The 21,579-nt window shown below is 36.6% G+C and overlaps 1 protein-coding gene across 3 annotated transcripts in view; it reads right to left on the reverse strand.

The window, feature by feature from the left end:
- Positions 1 to 21,579, reverse strand: part of btbd11b (BTB (POZ) domain containing 11b) — an 80,906-nt gene that overhangs the window by 24,256 nt on the left and 35,071 nt on the right. For 2 of the 3 annotated variants that reach the window (XM_067390180.1, XM_067390181.1), the window contains one exon: positions 4,250 to 4,393. In XM_067390180.1, coding sequence (XP_067246281.1) covers positions 4,250 to 4,393 — 144 coding nt within the window. Of the gene's footprint in view, positions 1 to 4,249; positions 4,394 to 14,707; positions 14,869 to 21,579 lie in introns of those variants that run through there. The other variant, XM_067390183.1, reaches the window with a different exon arrangement.

Raw genomic sequence — 21,579 nt, forward strand, 5'->3', positions numbered from 1 at the left:
ATATATATAAGGTGTCAAACCACCTTGAACATTTCATTCATTATTTCAGTTTATTCACTATAGTTTAAAAAAATGGTAATAAAATATGACAAGATCTCAGAGATAATCTGTGTCAGAAAAAAATAATCTTAATTATATCACTTAATTATAACACTTAGGCAAAACATGGTCAGGTCAAAGTAATTTTTGGTCCCAAATTTGTATCAGTTTTATTGGTAGTACACTGTATGACGAATTTTTGGGTGTAATATGTCACAGTTTTCTTTGTTTTGCTATCCTCACTTACATAAATGAATTATATCTAGTGTCTGAATAATTTTTTGTCTGACTGTATGTATATATATATATATATATATATATATATATATATATATATATATATATATATATATATATATATATATATATATATATATAAAATTAACAATAGGTAGTTAATTAATTAACAATCTTTTAACTTATTAAATATTACATGTATAAATTATTAAAATCTAAATTAAAACTTGAATATAAAACATAATTTTTGCATTGTCACACAAAAATTCCATTACAATTAACTAAATATACAGTATATACTTTAAATATATGTAACTAATGAAAGCAAAACTCCTAAAAATAAACTAAGATGGTCCTAAAAATATAAATAATATAAATATTATAAAATGTATATAAATAATATAAATATTATAAAATGTATATATATATATATATATATATATATATATATATATATATATATATATATATAAACATTATACATTAAACATCATAAACATTATGATAATATTATATACCATTTTATATTTTAAGACCATTATGACTTTTTTGTGACATTTTGTGTATGTGTGTGTGTAGACTTATAAAATGATTATCATTTCATATTTTTAATAATATTTTAGACTTTTAGGACCATTTGAGTTTTGCTTTCTTTTAGATATATTACTTATATTTAAATTTGATACTGTATATTTACACATTTCATGAGTTTCACCAATAGTTTTCTTTTATTGTTCTTTAAAAAAAGACCACCTGGTCTGGGTCTCATCACACCCATGTAATGCAGTTGGCTTTTCCAGACATACAGTATATTCCAGCAGCCATCAAAACTACAGCAGTTCCTGCAACAGAAAACTCGCTGCTTATCAGAATTACTGTATATCCTGTAAGAAAAGTGTAGATAAACAATTAAGAACCAGTCATTGGGCACCAGCGGAGCTCCAGAGCAATGAAGCAATGAAATGTAATGAGCGTTTTATGGCGCAAGAGGGAATAGATGCATTAGCAGAGTTATGGGAGGAAACAGGGACTTTTAGGAAAACAGGGAAAAAAATGTTATGGACGGCATGGAAACACTCACTGATGGCAATTTAGTCACAAAGTTCTTTGATTGGTGTCTGGCCAACCTAAAAAATAACTGACTGTGGTGAAAGTCTCATTTAGACAGAGCCTAATGTAAGACACTTAAACAGCTATTTATTCTGCATAAGAGTTGATTCTCCTTTAGGGCTGTTTTTAGAATCGGTGCAGACTAATGCAAAAATGTGCATTTCCCAATTAGCTGTTAATGGCTAAGTAACTGCCATAGCCCAAAGAAAAGTTCTTGTACGCACACTCAAATGCTGAAAGCAGAGAATTAGTCTTATTTAGATCAAACAAACCATTACATGAACAACTGTAGTGCGTAGGAAAAAAGTCCATAAAGTGCAAATGAGCTTAGCTTTTCTGGGGGTTATTTGTCCCTTAGTTATTAGAGAGAGTTTATTTTAAATAATAGAAAACTAAATTTAAATATCTTTTCTATATAGCAAGCAAGAGCTTTTCGATCTGCATTAAAATAAGCAATGACCTCAGAAACAGTGAGAAAATGTATTTTTCCAGGCAAATCCGGAGAGAGAATGATTAAGATCTGCTAACTCAAGGACACAATAGAATTTTAAGAGACGAATACGACAAAAAGGCTTCTAATGCATTGACCTTTTGACCTTCTAGTGCTCTACAGGGAGTGATGTCTTCTAGTTAACTGGATCATGAGTGACACATAAAAACCTATGTACTGTAATGGAAAGATTTTATCTATTGCTGTGCTCTGATGTTATGGGATTTATAAGAGTGTAATTATATTAAAGTACAATTACTGTATAGAATATGAGATTTCAGACATCCCTCTGGATATATACAGCTGTGAGAGGATCGTGACAAGCCTACAAAAGGTCATATGTGCTTCAAATTACAATGATTTCCTGAGCGGCAGTGACTTTGACGCTGTGAATGCCTTCCATTCCGATTTAATAACTTACAGATTTGAACCTCATAATAACCCTGATCCTACTGCTAATCGTGCATATTGGAAAAGCACAACTACAGTAAATATACATTACGCAATAAATATTCTGAAACAGAATTTTCTGACTTGGTGTCTTGTTCACATTAAGTTTATAATATTTTAAAGCTTTCTGCACAGGCAAACCCTGCAACACACACAAAAACTCATTTATATCATTATAACAAGAATCTGTATAATTAGATCTACATTTTGCAAGTTCAGCCTTCTCTTAAAATAAAGTCTGGCCTTTGAGTAAGAGTGCTCTGTTATGACTGTCCAAATGCAGAAAGACTCTCTATGTGACAGTTGTTGTTCCTGTCCTTGCTGGAGGCGGTGTACTGGATGTGTAAAGCAGGGGAGGACCGCTGTCCCTATCCAGGGTTCAAACTGCCCTCAACTTCCCCTGCAGGGTCACTGGGGACAACCATGAGGAAGACAGAGAGAGAGAGAGACAGAAGAGAAGAGCTGGAAATAGACTAAGCATTTTATGGAAATCTCCATGGATACTGTGTCTATAAAAAAGTACTAATGGAGATTTGATATTTAAGTTTTGAAGAGCACATGCATTTTTGAAGGAACAGACAGCAGCATTTTGCGCATATCTGCTTCTGGGGGCTTGCTTTGGGATGTTTTCCATTTACTTTTCAGATATTAAACAGGGCCATGCGTATTTGTTGTATTCGATGCGAATTTCTGTGTTTGTTGTTGCCGAGTTCATACAAGGCAGGCATTGTGGCTACAAAGATTTCTGTACTGCAGAACATATAGTATTGCATTTAAAATCGATGTTCTCCAGAATAGAACAAGCTTTCTGCTGTGAAATATATTGAATTACACCACCAATCTTCTAAGTAAGAGAGCTTTACATCTAATTAGATTTGCATTTCCTGAAGGAAATACCAGTGCTTGCAAGGCAGCAAAAGAATAGTGTTAAAGTTTTGAGAATGAGTTTAAAGGCTTTTTTTCTGCATAAATTAAATGCTGTCGTTGTCATGACACTCAGCATGCATCATGTTTTCAGTCGGCTGCACATCACACGTCAATGTGCAGTGTACAGGATAACTGAATAAACATGCGCCAGGAAGACAAGAGCCATAACAATTCAGTATTCAAAAATATGCAAGAAAGACAGCCAATCATAATTCAGCATGCAAATAAATGCAGGAAAAAATACCAATGGAAATTTACGCACAGCTGAGAGCTACACTTGAATGATGAACATTCCATCTAAATTTCTATTTCAATTTTATATATATATATATACACACACACACACAAACACATACAACAGTGTTGCCATTGCCTAATTAATTAATTATTTGAAATATGATAAATTGATAAATTACATGCTGTCTAACTAAGTGCTCTGTTGAACAATTGAGTTACTGATAACAATGACCCTTTTAAAAACAGATATATCTAAAGTACTGCATTAAATTCATGGGAAAATCAAATACAGTGTATGGCACTTGTATGAGAGTGGATTGTGTGTATGAGATGTTGAGAGCTAAAGGCCTCTTTGAGGTAAGAGAGAGAGACCTGAATCACGAGCAGATGGATTCCAACTAGTAAACACATACCACTCTGGTGTGAAATGACTGCAACCTGGGGCTAATACTTACTTCAAACGAAATGAATTTCAATCAAAATTTATATCTTTACCATTCTGCACCATGCAGCTGTTCCTGAGCACTGTGAAAATGTGATGTACATGCAAATCAAACAGAGCTGTAGATCACTCAACAAAACTACTACTGAATAAACCCTTAAAACAGCTTTGCGCATACACACATACACAAACAAACAAGTATTAAACCAAAGAATGATGGCAGCTTCCACTTTTCTGAGCAAGATATGATCGGTAGGAAAAGTATGTGGTGCAGAAGAGCTCAATTTAAGTTGAAAAATAGATGTTTGGTTACTCACTGAGCTCAGCGATGCTCCCCACGCGTGTGGCCAGCAGGGACTGCTCAATAGTTCGCTGCTCGGACTGACTGTAGGCGTCTCCAGCTTTATTAGAGCGCTGCTGGTTCCTGTGCAGGCTCAAACTGTCCGGCAAACTGAGGATTCCTGCGCAAAAGAATTAAACAAAAAGACAAAAGCATGAGGAAAAATGCAGCAGTTAAATCCAAGCAACGCCAAGACCATGGGTTTGACTCCCAGGGAATGCTTTGGATAAAAGTGTCTGCCAAATGCGTGAATATAATTTAACATTCATTCATTGGGCAACTTGCAGTGCATTAAAGATTTATCAAAAACACAAACTCCTCAGGAAATGAGCCCATGACCTTGCTGTTAACATCATGTTCAACAGCTCAACACTAGGACTACAAAGACTTTTGTCCGACCATGGGAGATATATGGGTTAGTTCACCCAAAAATGAAAATGATGTCATTTATTACTTACCCTCATGTCATTTCACACCCGTAAGACCTTCATTAATCTTCAGAACACAAATTAAGATATTTTAGTTGAAATCCGATAGCTCCGTGAGGCCTCCATAGGGAGCAATGGACACTTTCTCTCTCAAGATCCATAAAGGTACTAAAAACATATTTAAATCAGTTCATGTGAGTACAGCGGTTCAATATTAATATTATAAAGCGACAAGAATATTTTTGGAGTGCCAAAAAAACTAATTAACGACTTATTTAGTGATGGCCGATTTCAAAATACTGCTTCAGGAAGATTCGGAGCATAAATTAATCAGCGTATCGAATCATGATTCAGATCGCGTGTCAAACTGCCAACGGCTGAAATCACGTGACTTTGGCGCTCCGAACAGCAGATTCGACACACTGATCTGTGAATTATATATATATTATATATATATATATATATATATATATATATATATATATATATATATATATATATATATCGCTTTATAATATTAATATTGAACCACTGTACTCACATGAACCGATTTATTATGTTTTTAGTACCTTTATGGATCTTGAGAGAGGAAGTGCCATTGCTCCCTATGGAGGCCTCACGGAGCTATCGGATTTCAACTAAAATATCTTAATTTGTGTTCTACAGATTAGCGAAGGTCTTACGGGTGTGAAACGGCTTGAGGGTGAGTAATAAATGACAGAATTTTCATTTTTGGGTGAACTAACCCTTTAAGAATATAAAAACAAATTCAAAAGGATGAATTGGAAGATATGAGATCTTCATCTTCATTCAAAGGGATAGTCAATCCAAAAATGAAAATAAAAAGTCATCATTTACTCACCCTCATGTCTTTCCAAACCTGTATGACTTTCTGGCACTGTTTACACCTGGTATTAAAATATGTTTTGTTTGATCGGATCATATGTTGACGTTTACGTTTACATCTGGTGTTTTATTCTGTCTCTTTTATCCACTTTCAAACCCTTCTGTCCTGATTTCTTCAAAGGGAGGGTCTATGGGCAGGTAAATGTATGGGCTTTTTCACATCTTTCGATCTAATGGACGAAATAAGCTTGTGCAATTTACATATGAATGTGAAAGGAGATGATGGAAAACATACAGAGAGCAGCAGCTTTCCTTTCTGCTCTGATAGATGCAAGACCACACCGAACGCTGTGCGTGTGTGTTAGAAATCAGGAATGGTGAGAGAACATTGTGCTTGGTACATATTTTGTCTTTAAACCAAACTTGGCTCTTCAGCCAACAAAGATTCAATACCGTCTGGATAGCGTGCTTCCCATAATCTTTACACATTAGGTCAGTAGTCGGACAGTAGGCGGTCTTTTGTGGCTATTCGAATGCATTTGACCACATGGGCACCACAAAAGCAATCCTCTGGAAGTTGTCGAAAGTAAACAAACTCAACATGTTTTAGAGCCCGTTTACACCTGTATTTAGCGTCGTCTACTTGTGATCCTATCAATGAAAACTTTTGTAAATACCAGGTGTAAACAGGGCCCTTTCTCCTATTCCAAAAGAAGATATTCTGATGACATACTCTTTTTTGGCTGGATTATCCCTTTAATTATAAGCAGACTAACTATACAACAGGTCTCACAGGACACCCTCCTGGGTGGTAACAGGTGAGAAACTTGGCCGGCCGTTTGTTTTGCCTGCTCACAAGGAGAAAGCGTATCACCTTTCTTGGACAACCAGCAATTAATGTAAAGAACTACCACTTTATCTGTGGAACACGGATATGCATACAACTTAATGCTAAATGATGACAAACGTAAGGATTCTGCATTGTACCAATGCAACAGACTCAACATCACACATCGATGCTGAAATCAGCATTAGATTGAGGGCTCACTTGTTCAGCACTACTGCACCATCACAAAGCTTTTCATCCCAGCTCACAGCCGAACCACTGAGGTGAGACTCTGCTAGTGTCTGAATCACATTGGTTATTGTTTTTAACAGGATTGTTGGGCTCCTCGAAAATTGGATTCTCTCTCATCCTTGTGTTTCCATCACTTCCATTGTTGGCGAACACTTCTGGAGCCGACGGTGTGTTAAATTATGATGTAGCGGAAACAAATGACTTTATTTTGTTGTCCACTGACAGAGGGGCTTTCGTTTGAACCGTCTCATTTACTATTGTGAGGCAAATGTAATTTTAGGGGGCTGCCTCAGAGTGAGAATGATGTAAATCCTTAATCGGTTTCACCCAGGGAGAAGTGACGGCAGCGTACTGTATGTTGCTTTTCATAATGTAAATATATCGCTCGACAAGACTCATCATAGGTCTACTAATGCATGTTATTATTCAAGAAATGCACCCTTTCGTAATTACTGTGATATAGATCATGCAGTCCATCTTACAGTAAGTGTGTTTTGCTTCAAGGAGGAATAAAAAAATAAGGCGCATCCTGATAGAATTTGAAATAGGTTGCCATGGAGACAAGGCAGGGGTGGAGTGATGGTTACTTGCCTGCGGCATGGGAGGAAGTACAGGTGTTTAGCAATGCAAGACCACACCTCACTGTCCTGGGCCTAGTGCTCTGCTATTGTACTCATGTATTAATACAAACTAACTCACAGCCCTGCAGGTGTTCATAAATGTTTATTAAAAAATCCTGTTCTCCATTTCCCTCATCTCAGCTCAATGAAGATTGACTGACAGGTGTATAAGATCCTAGATCGGAGCAAAACTCCCCTTTGTTCCCTACAATCTCTTGAGTCCAGAGCTCTTATTAAAACTCTCAGCGGGTCTCTGTGACAGATGAGTGTGCCAGGCTTATGCACAGCCAGCCTGAAACACTTAAAGCAATGGGTGGTAAGACTGGCATCTCGCTCACTTTCCTTTCAGCTCCACATCCTCAAACATCGGTCAGGGTAAACTTTTCAAATTACTGTAGGCTATAAAGACCTCACATGCAGAGAAATACACAAACACAAACTTCTAAAAGCCTGGCTTCTTCCAAATCCATGCCTTCTTTTATTCTGTGTGATTATGCTTCAAAAATAAATTGTGCTAAAATATTTTATGGCAGGTTTTTAGAGTTGGCCTATCCCCCAAAAAAGTTATTTTTAATTATTTATGAAGGTAAACACATTATATAACAAAATATACAGCACAAGCAAAATATTTCCCAAAAATAAGCTTGTTATTAAACCATTCTAAGGTTTGGGGTCAATAAGATAAGATGTCTCTTATGTTTACCAGTGACATATTTATTTGATCAAAAATGCTGTAAAAACAGTAATATTGTGAAATAATAGTTGTTTTCTATTTATTTTAAAATGTAATTGGCAAAGCTGACTTTTCAGCATCATTACTTCTGGCTTCAGTGTCACGTGATCCTTCAGAAATCATTCTAATATGCTGATTTGGTGTTCAAGAAACATCACTTCTCATTATCAATGTTGAAAACAGTCATACCGCTTAATATTTTTGTGGACACCATAATACATTTTTTCAGGATTCTTTGATGAATAAAAGTAGAAAATAACATAATTTATGTAAAACAGAAATCCTTTGTGACATTATAAATGTCACGGTCATGTTCTGTTTCTGTTTGTTATTTTTCCTGTTTGAGTTCTCATTAGTCTCCTTGGTTACTGACTGATTGGTTATTCTGTTCGGCTGTGTCCTGATTAGTTCCCTTTGTTTTCCTCTTGTATATATACCCTGAGTTTCAATTTGTTCCTTTGTCCGTTCTTGTTTATACTAGTGACTGTGTACTCTTGTTCTCTTGAGTGTTATATTAAAATATTGTTGTCATCATTTTCCTGTCATTGTGCGTTTCAATCTACACAGTGATGAGTGACAATAAATGTCTTTACTTGATCAATTTAAGACATGCTCGATGAATGAAAGTATTAATTTCTTTCAAACAAAAATCAGAACACTTTATGTTATTATCTCTGATAAATGTTAAAAGCAAAACAAAAGAATAGAAGTAGCTGCAAAAATGAGTAAAAATGCCACTTGGTTTTGTTATTTAATGCCATAAAATTCATACATTTTATGTGCAGTGTAAGTGTTCAAATGCTTATAGATGTGTAACGATGAGCAGACGAGATGTGTGACGCAGAATGAAAAATATAATTACTTGTAATAAACACAGAGAACAGTAAACACAACAAACCATACATGTTAATGAAACAATGAATTGAGGAAAAAAATGAGGGCTTAAATACACAGAGGAAGATCATTAACAAAACAGGAAACAGGTGAGGACTAATCAGTAACTATGACAACTAATAATGAATGAAAACTCAGGCAAAATAGTGACGGAAAACAAAACAGATAATGGCAAAGAAGAGTACTAAGTAATAAGATGCCTATATATCTGAGGTTTCTCTTTGTTGATCCCTGAGTGGGTCAGTATATTCAATAAATAATTGAAAATAACCTAGAATAATAATATTAATATTTTAGTATTAATATTTTGCAGGTTATTCAGTGGTCAGGAAGCCTGTGATTGCAACAACAAGTTACCTGCAGTTAAATTATTAAAAAGAAATTGATAGAAAAGAAGAAAATCAGTGTTCCGTCTGTATTATAAAGATTGTGAAATGTTTATTTTATAAAGAGTAAAAAAAAATTAATTGATCTACTGGAAAAACTGAAGAAAAAACCCTGAAACCATACTGTCATTCATACAGCACCTCCACCACTTCACTCATGGCTGTAATGAGTTATGGCAAACAGTGTGAAAATGAATTTGCATAATGCTGCATAATAATAAATAAATGATCATGATGCCAGGTCATGATGTGAAAAGTTTTTCCCTCAAGCTCCTTATTCGTCTTCCTGAAGTTTGCAGTATCTGCCAGTGATGCCACTGCAGATTAAGACTTTACTCGCTCTAGCTCACTATCCAAAAGGCCTGTGGGTTTGGAAACCATTAAAAGTGTGTCCAAAGTGATACCCATTCCACAAAGTCTCTGTTCTCAAGGAGCTGAGTTTATGATGACATAGAGAGACTGAGAATAGTAGAGCCTCCAGCATTTCTTTTTCAACTCACGATATAGCCTACATTTTCTCCATTTTGATTGTCTGCTAGAATAGATTCAATAGATTCAATAGATTCAGTTAAAACATTCAACCTTTGTTTTATATATATATATATATATATATATATATATATATATATATATATATATATATATATATATATATTCCTCTGAGATTTTGGTCCATATTGACATGATAGCATCATGCAGTTTCTGCAGATTTGTAGGCTACACATCCATGATGCAAATCTCCCATTCCACCACATTCCAAAGGTGCTATATTGAATTGAAATCTGGTGACTGTGGAGGCCATTTGAGTAAAGTGAACTCGTAATGTTCAAGAAACCAATTTGAGCTATGCGACATGGCATGTTATCCTGCTGGAAGTAGCCATCAGATGATGGGTACACTGTGGTCATAAAGGGATGGACATGGTCAGCAACAATACTTAGGTAGGCTGTGATGTTTAAAAGTTGCTCAACTGGTACTAAAGGGCCCAAAGTATGCCAAGAAATGCTATAGCAAATCTGCTTCAAGGTTTGATGTGTTGTGTGTTAAGACTAAGAGATGCTCTGAACACCAACCCTATTCTGATGCTCAGTTTGAACTTCAGCAGCTCATCTTGACATGCCTAAATGCATCAAGTTGCTGCCATGTGTGTGTATGTGTGTGTTTGTGTGTGTGTCTGTGTGTGTGTGTGAAAACCAGTAAACTAACCTGGGGGGGATGTTGGTGGGGGTAAGACATTGACCATAAAATATACAGACCTCAATCTGGGGCTGTGGTTTAGAGCCCACATTACAACTGGAGTGTGTTATTATAAGAGTGATAAGTCATAACATTGTGATGTAGTTTGTTCTTAATAAAGCATTTTGGTTGGCCTCAAATTGCCAAAGGTTTTCACCAAACAACCACTGAGCTTATCAAAACAGCAGCAGAATCGACACTGAAAACCTAGCAGATTTCAAAATGCAATCTGAAGAATAAGAGGGAACGTTTAATGAAGGCGTCCGCCAGGTTTAAACCAGCTGAGGATTGTGGGTGTGCAGGCGTCAGAGCCTTGTAACAATGTCAAAACCTAATGAATTCACATTGGCAACATACAACACACACTCTTTGGCCAAAACCAGAGGCTTTGGTTTGGAAAACACAGCATCCACAGGATGGCTCAGATAAGAGGCTCTATAAAATGATTTTTATTTCACCTCTAGGGTGCCAGAATCGCACTACGGTAGGCTACTTATCACATGCTTCACAGTGGACCAGTTGACCAAAAGCTCTTTGACAGGGGGATATTAGAAGAGCTGTATGCTTGGGAAGTCAATGGGGAGGAACCGCTGGGACATACCAGAGTTTTCCCAGCTTTCCCATGCACGCGTGCCGAGTGTGGATACGCCACTGACCTCACTGGGGCTCAGAGTCTGTATTTAAATCTATTTTAAAGGCCTGTGAAGCCCAGCCGGTTCTCTTAGCCTGAGAATGCAGATTAAAACACACACACATACACACATTTTCTGTCTCTTTCCAAGCACAAATGTGGAAAAACAACTCCCTGGATTTCTCACAGAGCAATGCCAGCATGCAAAAGCTAGAAAGTGATTCAAGCCACACCATGTAAACCTACACCCACAACACCTATTACACTCACGCAGCTATGTGCTTGGTCAACTCCTTTACTAACCCTACGCTAGGTTAAACCCACACATAAGTAAGATAATATCCAATATTTCTTGTGCAAGATGGTATTTCAGTGACACACTAGAGACTTGTGAAATGGCTTTATATCCTACGCCCTGCATAAACACATCCAAAATCAGCTTAACCATGTAGTGGACAATCGAAAACAATCGTTTAAGAGAGTTTTGTAATAGGTTAAATCACACATGCTGAATTCTGGCACCCCCATGCAGATGGAGTCCATATGTACGGCAATAAGTACCAGGAATGCTGCATTTCTGGGGAACAGAGGGAGGAGTTTGAGGAGAGAGATGCGGCAGTGTCTACAGTACATGCGTCGTGTGACTGCACAGTATGTCTCCAGTGCTGGCTGACCGCAGAGCTTTAATGGTTTTTGGAATCATCCCCAGGGATTTGCTCTGAGTTGTTCGGTGATCAGAAAGTTGGAACGGTCTGTGGATTTGTCGCTGACGGCATATGTCTGTTTGAATTTAAGACACACATGACTGTCAGAGAAATGGTCAGCACAAACCCCTCGAACATTCCCACTAAGCAACTGCGCACACATACAGTACGTAAAGATGCATTAAATCGATGAAAGTGTCATTAAAGACTCTTAAAATAGATTTATATTTCAAATGCTGTTCTTTTTTGAAATTTCAATTCATCAAAGAATCCTAAAAAACGAATAATGGTTTTCACTAAAAAAATATAAAGCAGCATAACTCTTTTTAACTGTGATTATAATAAGAAATGTTTCTTGAGCGCCAAATCAGCATATTTGAATGATTTCTGAAGGATCATGTGACACTGAAGACTGGAGTAATGGATACTGAAAATTCAGCTTTGCCATCACGGGAATAATATTTTAAAATAGATTATTAAAGTTATAATAATAATATTTCACAATAGTATTGTTTTTATGATCAAATGAATGTAGCCTTGGTGAACATAAGAGACTTCTTTTGAAAAAAAAATATATTACCAACCCAAAACTTTTGAACAGTAATGTGTACAAAAATATAGGTATTAGTATTTAACACATGAAATGTTTTCTAAGGCACTTAAAATCAAAGACAAGCAGACACAAGGCCAATAAAACAGGTGACAAACTGAAAAAATTGACATGTACATAAACAGCATTCACCATAATAGGCCTTTTAACAATAATGACGGATGAACAGATTGTGTGTTGACTTCTAAATGATCCAAGATGGTTCTTAAATTGCAGGTCACATAAACAAGAGCTCACAAAAGCTTTTAACTTTTTTTTCTTCCAGTCTTCATTGATTTGATTTTTAAAGGTGAAGTGTGTCATTTACGAGCCGCTAGTGTCACCAAACAGAATTCATAAAACAGACAGACAGGTCTCCCTAATTCCACAGCCAAATGACTGAAATAAATCAATTTACAACAATTCTAGCAAAAGGTATGCTTACATTTACTATTTAATTATGGCCTTTTAGACATGGCATAATTGCAAATCTAGCAAAATCAGGACAAAAGCACGCACATCGCCGGCAAAAATATGCTCAAAGGGTGTGCGACCAAACAAAATATTAATAAAAGGCAGAAAAAAGTCAGCACACCAAAGCTAAAGAAATAAGCTAAAAATTTTAATATAAGACCCACATATGGGTGTGAGTCTTACATTAAAACTTTTTGCTTATTTTTGGACCTTTGGTGTACCGACTTTTTTCTGACTTTTATAAATGCAAATCTAAAAATTAAATAACAATACTAAACAAACAAAAATGTGTTCACAAGTCTCTTAAGCCTAAGGGCCCTATAATACACCCGGCGCAATGCGACGCAAGGCGCAGCACAAGTGTGTTTGCTAGTTTGCGTCCGGCGCCGTTTGCGTTTTCCCGTTCAGCACCACGTCCTTAAATTAGTAAATGCATTTGCGCCAGTTAGTGCGCTCATGGGCGTGCTGGTCTAACAAAGAGGTGTGTTCAGGCGCATTGCTATTTTAAGGAGCTGAAAATAGACTGCGCCATAGACCAACTCAAACCTGGTCTAAAGTCTAAAGTCAGTGGCGCAATATTTTTTTGTTAGAGCGCGTTGGTAGAAACTGCGCCTCTGGGCGCGTTCACAGGGCGCGTTGACTTTGCTTATTACACACAGGGATGCGCATCACACAAACATGCCAAATATTAAAAACAAAAGGATTACAGTATAAAAGAATATTATTGTGTAGGCTACATAAATATAAAAATGTAACTTCGTTTAACTTCTAACTAAACGTTTAACTTCGTGCACGAGCAGATCAGTTTCTTCGCTTGAAAAGCGCTCAGCTTTTCTGCCAACAAATTCCGCCATAAATAGCAATCCGCCATGGCGCGAGCGCATCTCGCTCTTAAAGGGAATGGGAGATGACACTCTGATTGGTTTATTGAACGTTACGCCCATTACTCATAAAGAGAACAGGGACAACCCATTTCAAAAATGCGCCCCGGCGCACGGACCGTTTTTCCATCGTTAAAATAGCAAAAGTGGATTTGGACACGCCCTGAGTGCACCTTTACACTTTGCGTTTATATCGTTAAAATAGGGCCCTATAAATTATATGCATAAGGTATGTGTTTTTTTTCAGTAGAAAGAACTGGATCACTATGGTTGATTCACCAAAAAAAGCCGGCTCCTAAGAGTCGTTAGTTTGAGAATCAGTTGAACTGACCTCTATGGTTTTGGTTCAATAAAAAGATCTGGTTCATAAGAGTCATTCATTCTATATTCAACTGATTGCCATTTGGTTCCAGTATTTTTTCTGCACATTTCCTCTTTGTGCTATGATCTTTCTATTTACTTTTTTCACTTTAGCATCTTTAGAGATTCAAATCTAAATTGTGTGGAATTCTTGTAAATTATTGACTTGCCAAATGAATAAATGTCCTATTGGACATTCAGTAATCTTCACTGAGAGCATTTGTTATTGATAAAAAAATTAGAACAGCAACTCCAATGAATAGGAGTGTACTGCAGATCTGTACATGAAAACCTCAAAATAGTATGATTCACACAAGCAGAAATGATATTAATCTCAACAAAAGCTGATAATAACTGTTATCAGAAGAGATGAAAGGCACTAAAACACAAACACAGTCGTGTTTACATGTGGAAACATGCCCTGTGAATGGATGCTGGGTAATGACCATGCTGTGTCTGCCTGCTGCGTGCACCAAAGTGATACTGAACTAAGTGTCTGTGTCATAGCTAGCCCGGATACCCTGTGGTAGTTCTCTCTGGAAAACTCCAAAACAACTGGTAATGGAAAACGGTACCTCCTGCAGTGACCCCGATTACATCACCAAAACAGCACAAGTGTTGCCCCCCGCTCTCCCCTGCTGAAGTAAGCCTTGCTGTCACTAACAATCAAAAACACACGTTGTTCTCTTATCAGCGATCTGGGACAGCATGTTATCAGCCAACCCCCTCGAAGACCAATCTCCAGGCATTGAAACAAAGGGGTACACTGTTGGAAGAAAAGTTTAACAGTTCAGAGCAGATACAAGTGAGAGTTTCCTCTGAGGTATTCATATCTTTATTTGGAGTCTGTGCTCATTACTCTTTGCATTCTTCCCAGTGCTGAGTGGTAATTTGCATGCAACTGGGCTCCAAAATGCAGTAATTGTTTGACTGGATCTGCAGGATTTATCATTTTGACTTTGTTTAGAGGAACGGGTTACTTGCTCTTTAAGGTGGGCCGCACGCAACGTCAGAGAATTATTTGATTGAGGCCCTAATGAGGGACTTTAAAACAGCACAGAAGAAGAACCAATCAATCGTAGTTAAAACTGTCATTTGATATACTTCAAATTGCCATTTGCAAGTCCTCATATTTTATGAGTTCCAGTTAAAGACTGAGTGTAATTACACAACTCTTAATAGTTTCCTACAATTTTCTGATGGTACACCCAGTTTTTTAAGAAGGTCTGCCAGATTCTATGGCGTTTAATACAATCAAGAACAGCATCCATGCACTGTCCAGTCATTCATCAGTCTAGTTTTCGGTTACTGCAATTTACATTCTTTTTGTTCAGAAAAACAAAACAAAAAAAAACTCAAAATAGATCAATTCCTTCTAAGAAAAAATAAAAGAGAGTTTTTTTGGCTAGGCCCAAGTGGAACTTGCAGGATTTTTTACATTAGGTCAGTGGTTTTCAAACTTTTTTGGTCACACCCTCCATTAAACCTTTAAAAAAACAACATGCAATAGTTTCACTTTGTAATGTCGTTGAATCACTGAAAAATATAACAGTATAATAGATCAGAATATAATTTTTAATTTAACATAAAAAATTTATATATTTCGAGTTTCCGTTACAAATTAGCGCAAAACTTTTGCATTAGTTTCTAAATGTCAATTAAAAAAACTATGTGAAGGCTTTGTTGTGTGACTAAAACATTCCAAAAATCATGGCAACGGATGTTAGTAAGTCTAAGTATATCGCAGCCACTGCACTAGCCATTATTTTTAATCGAAGGAGACATAGGCGTGTTATTCAAGCATTAATGGCAAGGAAAGCCCCTTATACTTGGGAGCGGCCACGTATGAGGCGTTTCTGGGTGTTTCTCCCCCCTATCTGCTTTGAGGTCTTGACGAATTGTCGCATTTCTTTGTTGTTTAGAATCCAGAACTTTTTTTGTGAAATTGGCCTGGTTCCATTGGCCGTATTTTTAATTCACAATTTCAATTTGCGCGATTTGAAGAGTAATGGAAAAGCAGTTAGTGAGAGGTGCTTTTCTGTTCTATATTTTCTAACTGCTTCATCAGGCTTGTTCAGACGGTGACAAGTCAACGTTCTTAAGAACAACAAAATTTCATTGGAATTGGCATTTGGTTCCACTTCATAAAGGCAGGGCACTTTGCTTTCTGTTTTTTTTTTCCTGCTGACAAACACACACATATTTTTCAAACAAAACTTGTATGCGCAGTGCCCAGCTGCAGCATTCAGAACCAAAGAAAGCCACCATGAGTATAACTGTAGCTTTTGCCATGATGACATATCTAAAAAGAAAGTCGTATGTCAAGCTTTTTGAGCAAATATTTAGTAAATATTCAGTCTCCTCCACTGACCAGTTTATGAGATGTAAGGTGCAAATAAAAATACGCATATTTGTAACGCATGTAAACATACATATCACGACACTGCATTGAATCAAGTGTGTTTAGAAGCTTAATTTTTTTCCTATTGAACGGATTATTTCAGGTCTACACCACTCTTTCCAGTTCAATCAAAACTTAATTAGAATGATTGAGATGTTTGCATGAAGGCTTTTCAGTCAGATTGAGCCATCAATCAGATAACTAACAAATTAGTGCTTGCACAAAAAGATAGCTATTTTCTGTGCTGATTTTGAAGGAGAAATGGGTGGAATTCTGCAGAATGGATATAAAATGTGAGATAATTTTCTGTTTTTACCACATTTTCCATTTTTTTTTTAAACTGTACTAAAAGGTACAGCAGGGCTCAACGATAAGGATTTTTTTCTACTGGCCCAGTTGGGCCAGTGGTTCAAATTTTTACTTGCCCTGCCTAAATTTTCACTGGCCCCACAACAAAAAATTAGCAAAAGTAAAAAACAAGAAAATGGGCCTATAAAATAAGCATAGTTATAGTTTTCGTGGTCTTTGTTACATTTAACCTCAATAAATGCACCAAAATGCTAGATTAACTTATATTTTAAATATTGTTAGACAAATAAACAATAAGTAATAAAATGGTAACAAATAATCAAATTACAAGTAATAGCACAAATAAATACAACAGAACAAACATATAAATGAAATAAACTTTTCAAGATTTTCATGTAGGTTTTCAGGTACAGAAATTGTGATCTAATGTATAACTATAGAATAGATTAAACTTTATTAAAGTTAATCAGTCAAGAGCAGTAACAGATGCATAAAAATGTTTTTAATGTTGAAAATATAAAACGTTAAATACTGTTATTTGAAATTATTAAAAAAAAATCAAGACACTTTAAATGTGAAACTAAACCTGCCAGTAGGTGGCAGCAAATCACTGTTAATGAGCGAATCATTGAATCATTCAACCGATTCATTCAAACGGCTGATTCAAAAGACGCAAAACAATGCCGTGGACTTTGGAACTATTTTCGTTGGCGAAATAGAGCGAAACAGACGATTTGGTGTCTAAAATGTATTTTTGCCCCTTATCTTGAAATCTGGGGGCATTTTAATAGACTAAATCACGCAGTGAAAGCGTGCACTCTAAATATGCACGCGCACTAGTCTAACCTACTAGACTACATCACGTAGTGTACGCGTGCACTCAACGGGTGTGTTTTTGTTTGTTTTTTGTAAAGTGAGGGACATACTTGATAATATCAGGTCGTTAAATCAACAATTACGATATCATAGACGATATATAACGCACACACTACAGCACTGGCCCAATCGGGCAAGTGACCGTTCCGTCTACTGTCCCGAGCATCGTTCACACTGGCCCCGGGCCATCGGGCAGTCCTTATTGTCGAGCCCTGTACAGTAATTGTGACTTTATTTCTTATAATTGTGACTTTGTATCTTGCAATATAGATAAAGTAGAACTTTGTGAATGAAGGCTTTCCCAGTTCTTTAGAAAACTCCTAAAATCTGCCTAACAGATTTCACAAGGGCCTAGCTTTGACCTCTTTATTCAGCTACTCAATAACTTGAATACTTCCTGAACACAGGACTTCTGGGATTATGCACCAATAAAGCCTCTCATACACACTGGAGAAATAAGCTTATGAGCTTTTCATAGCAGAATGATTAGACATGTTAATTTTATGGTGCAATGACTTATTTATAGTAGAACTTTCTGTTCTTGCAAAATCACCATATAAATATTTAAAATTTAGTCTTCCATCCAATTTTTCAGCAGGTGGTCACTCACAAATGCATCTTACCCACTTGTTGTCACAGCATTTCCTCCAGGCATAATAGCGTTACCATCACATTACTGTCACTCTCTTCCTCTCAAACACTAACACATAGACATGCATACTGTATAAATATATGCACAATCACATCAAGAATGGCAATGTGATGGGGGAAAAAATGACAACATGCCACCATAGCACCTCATTCACACTTTAACGTTGCAAAAAACCCTTTCATACACACAAAGTGAATATAGATGTCAAGACAGAAATAATTTATACATATATCTTTTGCTTCAATTCTTTTCTGACGCAGGACACATTTCGGGCTCAGCTGGCAAAATTTGCTTGTTTAATGAATTTGAATGATGGTGTAAATCAGCTCTGGTGTGTTCAGAGACACCACACTTTCTAACCTTTGTAAACAAACTATACAACATTAGCTGAGCATGCACAACAACAGCTGGTGCTCTCCTCTACAGCAAGCAAGAGGGCTCAAAGGTAATTGTGTCCATTAAGACAACAGAGCCTGTGTTTATGGAACAAAAGTGTAAGTATTATTCTGTTCAACATGATCTCGGCCGTGAGACGCGCTGGAAGCGGATCTCCACTAGCGTCATCCTGACTCAGAGCTCTGAGTTTTGCTCCAGCTCGCAGTCTAGCAGAAATCAGCTCCAAACCAGAGACCCGCAGTAGATGAAGCGTTAACTTGTTTTCCAAATGTTCAACTTGCCTTATTCATCCCCTTTGAACAAACTCCTCAAGCTGAGAGCCAAAACTGGGAGAGGTTTATGCAACACATTGATGAAAAATATTATTGGAAACAGAGCCTCTTAACTACAGATTAAAGTTCAACATTCAGTCATTCCCCGCTGAACCTTCTTGTCATAATGCATATCTCAAGGTCAGTGTTTCAAGCTAAAAAGTGTTTTTAGGCATGTTTTTAGTCCTCTGATGTCTGATTGTGGCTTTCTCACTGTTTATGTTATTTGTGATATAGCACACATTAAAGCCATGCTAAAAGTGTTTCAATAGGCATATTCACATGCATTACATAATGCTGAATTGACTGCCAAAGAGGTCATAGCTAATGTTGTTTGAAAAGAGGGTGGAAACCCCTTAAGAAAATCAAACCGGTCTCCAGGAGTTGTTTCCAAATTTGAAATTTGAGTCCAATCTTGGGTGGATCAAAATAATGTTAGATTTGTGGGAAAAAGGTTTCATATTAACAGACCCCTATCTTTAAATGCACAGCTAGCTTGTGCCAATATATGAGTCATTCTATGACATGATGCCTTTTACTTTAGAAGGTGATTCCAAAGTCAATTTTTGTACAATTTTAAATGACGCAGGCTAAATTAATTCGATTAATTTAATTAAAATTATGTTGGGAAATTCTGACAGGGGTGAAAAGTAAAATAAAATAAAACTTAATCAGTGTGGTTGGGACATAAATACAATTTTTTCAGTGTTTCAGTTTTTAGAAATATTTCAGATAGGCCATAATCCCCCCAAAAAATATACACTTGGCATATTAAAGGAAGAAGAGACTACAAACCCTTCTAAACTCCCTATATTATATATGTCACCACCAGCTATGGTAAGCACTTCCTGTGACTAAAAATGTTCTTTTAGTGAACGTCTTGGATGCACTGACCTTGCTTCCTGAGCTCCAATGTTGAATGTTTCTAAAGGCTAGACCAATTACATCCTGTAACAGATTATAAGTCAAGTAACAAGATTTATTTAAAATCAATGAGATTTTACTTATTTTTTTATACTTCCTGACCTCTGGATTCCAGCTCTAATCCTCACTGTAGACATTAACCAGCACTGCAGAAGTATTACATCATTTCAAGGTTATTCCCTACGTTTCCAATGCAATTTTGTTGTTAGATGACACTTTTGGTATCAGCGCAGCTTCACAGAACAGCTTCAAAATCCACTTACTGAAAGTCTGCAGTGGTGATGACATCATGCATCACTAAATCATAGGCTTAATTCAATTGTGCACAGTTTCCATCATAAACATCATAAAATTGCTGTCATAACATGTTTAAAAGAAAGATGTCTAAAATGTGTTTTTCTACAGTGCTTCCTAAAAAAGTTAATCTTATTTCCAAAGGTCTTCTTAAAAATCACTCTGACCAATCAGAGTTATTTCGAAACAATAAAACCACACAAATATGACTAAGTGGCCATTTCATCAAAATACTGGAAGTGAACATTAGGCTTGTTGAATATTCGTCAACCGAAACTGACTTCACAAGAATACACACGTCATCTGGAGTCAGCTTGTACCTTTCGCGTGAAATATCGCCCTGTCATTACTTCATGTGGGTGCCATGCCGCTTTGGCATTGTTTACACCCACGAGCAACAGCTTTGCAGATTAGCATGCGCAAGTGACAGCATGTTTTGAAAAGGACAGCTTCTGCTTCGGTGACAAGCAATACCCCATTCACTTCATCTCCTCCATCCTTCTCATCTTATTGTGCCTCGTTCCCCCAAAACTCCCACCCAAACAACACACACTACTAAGCTTAAAGAGAACGGTCCAAACCACACTTTTCATAAAACGTGATTGCTGCAATTATGAGCAGTGAAAGACTGGGAAAAGTTCAAACTGTAATTACAAGGTACGAGATTTGCAGAAAATGCCTGAAGAATAAAAGACTTTTTGGAGGTGCAGAGACCAACTTAACGCTACTGCTATGCTTGAATTTGGAAAGCTTTGCTGATTTTCCAGAGGTGTGGAGAACTGGAAAGGTTCACTATCACAGAACAAAGACTAGACCCATTTACTTAATCCTAATTACTAAAACACACCTTTTATAGTCCACTGTAAACTTGGATGCTAAATGAATAGAAATGAAGCATTAAGATGCTTAGCTAGGGCTTGGTTAACATGCAACATTAATTTGAACAAATGTTCATATGGTTTGTTATCTTTTCTTGGGGGGACAGTTCACATAAATGGAAAGCAGCTAAAGCCTGCTCAAAAAGTAGCTAAATGTCGATAGATGATGTAATGTGCCAACTGTTTCTTTCCTAATTTGTGCTTACATTCTGTATTTTAATACAACAAATGTTCAATAAAGCTGTTCTCATCTGTCAGACAACAGAAAGAATATGATATAGTGACTGACTATATGTTAACCAGCAGTCCAAAATGTTGCTAGATTTGTCGCTATAGTTGCTTAAAAAAAAAAGGCAAGGTTTTTCCTGCACTGAAAATATTTTGGCAGCCCCCAAAGATTTATTTG

The sequence above is a fragment of the Chanodichthys erythropterus genome, chromosome 7 (assembly GCF_024489055.1).
Source record: "Chanodichthys erythropterus isolate Z2021 chromosome 7, ASM2448905v1, whole genome shotgun sequence".
NCBI lineage: Eukaryota > Metazoa > Chordata > Actinopteri > Cypriniformes > Xenocyprididae > Chanodichthys > Chanodichthys erythropterus.